General features: G+C 47.5%; 1 protein-coding gene across 2 annotated transcripts in view; it reads right to left on the bottom strand.

The window, feature by feature from the left end:
* The window catches only part of lman2 (lectin, mannose-binding 2), an 8,996-nt gene extending 3,534 nt beyond the window's left edge, over positions 1-5,462 (bottom strand). The window contains exons 1-4 of one of the 2 annotated variants that reach the window (XM_005943782.2): positions 5,106-5,462; positions 1,484-1,602; positions 1,229-1,346; positions 570-649 (exon numbers count right to left, since the gene is read on the bottom strand). In XM_005943782.2, coding sequence (XP_005943844.1) covers positions 570-649; positions 1,229-1,346; positions 1,484-1,602; positions 5,106-5,241 — 453 coding nt within the window. In that variant the 5' untranslated portion in view covers positions 5,242-5,462. Of the gene's footprint in view, positions 1-569; positions 650-708; positions 792-1,228; positions 1,347-1,483; positions 1,603-5,105 lie in introns of both variants that reach the window. The other variant, XM_005943781.2, reaches the window with a different exon arrangement.
* Positions 5,463-5,822: the final 360 nt, after the last annotated feature.

Below are 5,822 nucleotides of genomic sequence, written 5' to 3'. Positions count from 1 at the left end.
CACACACACACACACACACACACACACACACACACACACACACACACACACACACACACACACACACACACACTCTAAAACATCAGTATTAGCATCGTAATCCAGTCCAATTTAAGATATATCAAAGACATTTAGTTCTAAAAATGTAATTTACTGTATTTCAGACATTTGCAGACTCGCTATGGCTGTTAACTGTATTTCTATTTAAACCGGGGCCTTTTCTATGTGAGGGACACAGAACAGCGATAAGGTGACACAACAACAAACAAATATTCTGTCACTGACGCTGAAGTGGACCTTTTCTGCTTCTCCTTATGTCCTGTCATATCTTCTTTTCAATATTAAACATGAACAGAGTTCCTAACGATAAGGTCAGTGTATGCACAAGTAATCCCGTGTGATGTCATAGAGGGGAGATGTCATTATAGCTCCACCCCACCCCAGCCAATCAGACTTGAAAAGGAGGACGGCGAATAGGTCTACTTCAACAGGCCTGCAGCGTTTCACAACGAGGAGACAGACTGTGCACTGAGACAGCATGCTGACGGGGAAAACCTGCAGTCACTCACATCTGTCGCATCATCGTTAGAGTAAGTATCTATAAAGACGGCAAGCCCGTGGAAGACGGCGCTGTTGGAAAACACGGGCCCTGCAAAGAAACAAGCTGGTCAGTCACTTCGGCACACATGCACGCACACACACACTTACATCCATCCCATGGAGGTCATTGCGGAAGGTATCCAAAAAAATAGCCAGGCCAAGAAACTGATCCTGGTTTCCAAACACAGGGCCTAGGATGGAGGCAGAGATGAGGCGAGACGTGAGCGAGACACTATGTGAGGTCAGCAGTGATGAGATGACACACACGTATGGAGTGACACACACACACAGGTTTGGATTTACAGCTGTCCTTCTGAGCTGCAACACTGACCATGAAGCGGTTAACCGGTGAGAAGGGGCCCGCAGTACCTCAGCCTCACAGAGCTGCATGTAGGGATATGTTTACTCACCGCGAACACGCCGCAAAGCCCGACTCGAACGACTATGCCGGGTTATGTCGTATACAAAGAGAAAGAGCTCCACCTTCAGGGAGGTTAGGCTGCTCAGTATCTACACTTTGCCTTCTTAGGCCTCAGTTTGGTTGCAGCAGAGAATTCTGGGTAAATCCAAACTCTATATGAAGCTCCTTCACACCAGCCGGACCTTCACAGCGAAGACCCGGTGTTACCTGAGTGCAGCCTGTCCTTCGTGTACCAGAGAGCGATGCCGTCACCGTGGAGATTCTTCTTCCCCGAGCCGTGGATTTTAAACTGCACGTGCATCTCCCAGTCCTTCAGGTAACAAGGCTAACACAGAAACGAGCCGAGGGTTAGACGCTACTGAGCCAAAGCCTACAACTCCTCGTCTCAGCGAGGAGGCTTCAGCCACAGAGAGGGGACATTTTTAACTTTAAGTGATTCTCTGTGATCGCGCCTCGCCTCACCACGGTGTTCCAGATGGATCCCTGCTTGCTCCTCTCATCTGGAGTCAGGCGGACGTATGAGCTCGTCACCAAAGTGCTTCCGGAGAAATCCCACTGGCTGGATGGGCTGCTGCCGACACCTGCGGGAAAAACAGGCAAACGCTCAGACACACATGAGCAGGTTAAGCACACAGACTCGCTGCTGTGTCAATACCGTCACACCCGTTTCACACTCAGCAAACATTCACACCTTCTAAAGCTCACTAATAATGTGGCTACACTACACATACCAGCGTGGCTACACTCTTGGATTAAGATGTAATCATAATATTGTTAAACTTGCATAATGACATTAAAGAGTGTTCAATCTAATCTGGAGGACTCACACCGAGGCACTTTTAAAGCTTCTTTTGAACTCTGTGAGCCACTTACACCATGTGTGAATTTTTTACTCCCATGGTGTAGGAGCCAAAGTCAATGTTTATGTTTTTCCTTTTTGTTTTGGTGGCACAGGTGTATAGTTTTACCTGCTTCTCAGGTGATGGTATGTGGGTGTGGTCACAGTCTATTTACCTGATGTCGGTGTTTGCAGCAGGTGTGTTGGGTGAGTGGTTTGTGGGCAAACTTTTCTGTTGACCGTCATTTTTTGGCACACCAGTTAATCCATGCGCTAGTTGGAAATTGATTGAAAGCGCAAATGTTTGTTCTTGTTTTGTTTCTTAAAATAAATGCGCAAAGTACAAGTTCGACTCATTATGGATTATTGGAGGCGCGTCACAGGGACACAACCAACTCAGCCGGCCGCGGCTTTATCTACGGATGAAAGTCGCAACACATGGTTTGACTGGTGGTTGAACTCTGTAATCAGACATCCTTACACGCTCAACAGGGAGGGTGGAGCTGATTTTGTAGAAGAACTAACTAACATGCGCCTGATAAACTTGGAAAGGAAAATCAACTGTTTGCTGATGATATGCAGAATTATTTATTTATTTAATCGGTTGCAGCATCGCTGCCTGCAGGAGGCACTGTAGGGGTCAGCTGTAACACGTCTGACTCATGTTAGAGCACTTCATGGGCTCTGGAATCTGTCACCTGAAGGGCAAGTGTGCGCTGAAGCAGTATGATCAGGAGGAACAGCCCGATCTGTCACTGGACCTGTGTGCTAAAATGGTGTTTCTGTGCTGAACACCATGTATAAACATGTCCGTAAGTGCATGTGGCACCAGGGCGCCCTACGTTGCAGGTCCGTGATTGATTCTGTAATCGTATCACCAGATCTGGGGTGTATGTTCTGGACACTTGGCTGAAGGAAGGAGCTGACCTGTCACCTGATCACTGCCTGGTGCTGAGTTGGATCAGGTGGTGGGGGAGGATGCTCATACCCATATACATAGTCAGGGTGTGCTGTGAGCATCTGGCAGAGGTCCTGGTCCTCGGGATCTACAATTCCCAGCGCCAGCAGAACCTCAACAGCATTCTGAAGGACAGCGAGTCTGAGTGGACCATGTTCCTCATGTACATTGCTGAGGCAGCTGACAGATACTGGCAGGCCAAATGAAGCGTGGCTGCAGGAAAGCCGCTGAAGCAAAAACTCAGATGTGGAGGGAGATCAGCATGAAGCAGCTCTGACAAGCAGTTCGGTGTCTAATGCTTCTTATAAAGGACACTGCTACTCTGAGCACTCAAAGCACCTGTCATCTTACACCTGCCCACCAGAAGATCGATCCTGCCTGAGAATAAATCTGCACATGAACCTGAGTGACCAGACTGGTGTGTGTGTGTGTGTGTGTGTGTGTGTGTGTGTGTGAGAGAGAGAGAGAGAGAGAGAGAGAGAGAGAGAGAGAGAGACTGTAAATATCAGCAGACTTTCTTCAGTGAAGTCCAAATTATTCGATTAAAAGCAGCCTCAGACATGCAGAACGATTTTAGTATTCACCGAGACGATCTCCGATTTGTTCCCGTTTCTGTGAATATTAATATTTCCATGCGATGAAGCAGACATGCTAGGATATGTCTCGCAGTGCGCCATTACACAAATATGTAGGACATATTTTCTTCACTTGCGCAAATCTCTAACCTTAGCGATGCGAAGCTAGCTCATACTGAGTAAGCCATTGCTACAACGCTCCACACCACCATCTCTCACCTGGAAGTGCAGGGCCGTTACGCCAGGCTGCTCTTTGTTGACTTTAGCTCTGCTTTCAATACGATACTCCCGGACAGACTAATAGATAAACTGCTGGAAATTGGACTTCCTTCCACCACCTGCCGCTGGATCAGAGACTTCCTCTCAGACCGTGTACAGAGAGTTAGAGTGGGGCCTCATCTTTCCTCAGCCCTCAGCCTCAACACCGGCTCTCCACAAGGCTGTGTACTGAGTCCCCTACTGTACACTCTGTACACACATGACTGTGTTAGTTCCCACCCAGACAACACAGTCATCAAGTTTGCAGATGATACCACTGTGGTGGGGCTCATCTCAGGGGGAGATGAGACTGCATACAGAGCTGAAGTTCAGAGGCTGTCAGATTGGTGTGCAGATAACAACCTGGACCTCAATACCACCAAAACAAAAGAACTGGTAGTTGACTTCAGAAGGAGGAAGTCCGAGCTGCAGCCTGTCAGCATCAACGGGGAGTGCGTGGAAAGGGTCTCCAGTTTCAAGTTTCTGGGTGTGCACATAGACACAGACCTCCAATGGAGCTCTAACACCTCTGCGGTCTTAAAGAAGGCCCAACAGCGTCTCCACTTTCTGAGAATCCTCAGAAAAATGGACCTGAAGAAGGAGCTGCTGACCGTCTTCTACCGCTGCTCCATTGAAAGTGTGCTGACATATTGCATCGGTGTGTGGTTCTCCAGCTGCACCACAGCACACAGAAAGGCACTCCAGAGGGTCATCAACATGGCCCAAAAAATCATTGGACATCCTCTTCCCTCCCTGAAGGACCTGTACAGCACTCGCTGTCTCAAGAGGGCACGCAGCATCCTACGGGACTGCACACACCCAGGACACCGGGTGTTTAAGCTGCTGCCGTCTGGCAGGAGGTTCAGGCTGCTGAGGTCCCGAACAAATAGACTCAAGGACAGCTTTTACAACAGGGCAATAGCCCTGATCAATGTAAATAGTTGACCTGACTGGATACCTCCCTGGACTTTTTAGGGGGAGGTAACAATGTTTAAAACGATAACAATAATATTTATATTTATAACAAGGTGCAATAATAATTAATGTGTAATAATAACAGTGTGCAATACACATACACTTATTCTTCTTTTTATACTAAGTTAATATACTGTGTTGTGTTGTTTGTTATGTTGTGATGTGTCATATCGTGTCGTGTTGTGTTATATGTAGTGCCGACGTAGGACAGTTTTTCCAATTTCATTGTACTACTGTACTATGTATGACTGTGCAATGACAATAAAGAGTTATCTTATCTTATCTTCCAGCTCCCCACCAGCGAATGTTTTGGGGCTTTTAACCCCGCAGGAGGACACTCTGCCACAAGGTCTTTAAAAGCCCGTAAACATTCAATGTAAGATGAGTGTACATGCAGGCGGCTCGGAGCCTCCGCTGGGCCCGAGAAGCCGCGGAGACATCCCCGAGTCTGCGGGCTAGCTCCCGGGCTAACGCCCCTACCTTGGTACGGCTTCGTTAACGAGTGCTCCCGCTTCAGGTGCTCCGCGTTTCCGTCCGTGATGTCACAGCAGACCAGAGAGAGCTCCAGCAGCACGAAGAGCAACGCTGAGCCCTGAAACGCTCTGCAGCCTCCCATTTTACCCGAACAGCACCGAGAGAAACTCTCACCGCCAAGCTTCTTCCTCTAAACGCCATAAACTGGTCCGTCCGCTGTTCTCATCCGGACTGAAACAACAAAATGCCACATTTATAATCACCCCGACGATTGTTCGGCGTCATTCTCCATCCTTTGAAATTTGCACTCATTAAATATAAAACCAAACAGGTACAAAGGCTTTGATTGGTGAGATACAATAAAATATAATGACGAAGATGAAACGTTAAGCTGTCCGCGTTCCCATACGGAAGGTTTTTGTAGACGGTAAAGATTTTGCTAGCCAATCAGAAACGAGCACATCGCAATTTAAGCCAATCAGCGATGACGTTGTTTTTCTATTACTCGTACACTAGATGGAGACAGACTGCCGGAATTTAATTACAGACTACGGTCATGTGAAGGTTTGTATTCTTCAGTCAGGCTGAAAACAATGACGATTTTAGCTTTACAGAGAAGAACAGAGTTGTAGTTTTAGTGCGTTTCCATTACACTCTGTCAAACCACTGGTTGTAATTAACAATATCAGTCAAATCTGGAATAAGTTTCCCCCTGTGCCCCTG

The sequence above is a fragment of the Haplochromis burtoni genome, unplaced genomic scaffold (genome assembly GCF_018398535.1).
Source record: "Haplochromis burtoni strain Fernald_Lab_line unplaced genomic scaffold, NCSU_Asbu1 Contig_361, whole genome shotgun sequence".
Lineage (NCBI taxonomy): Eukaryota > Metazoa > Chordata > Actinopteri > Cichliformes > Cichlidae > Haplochromis > Haplochromis burtoni.
This window is presented reverse-complemented; position numbering and strand designations above follow the sequence as displayed.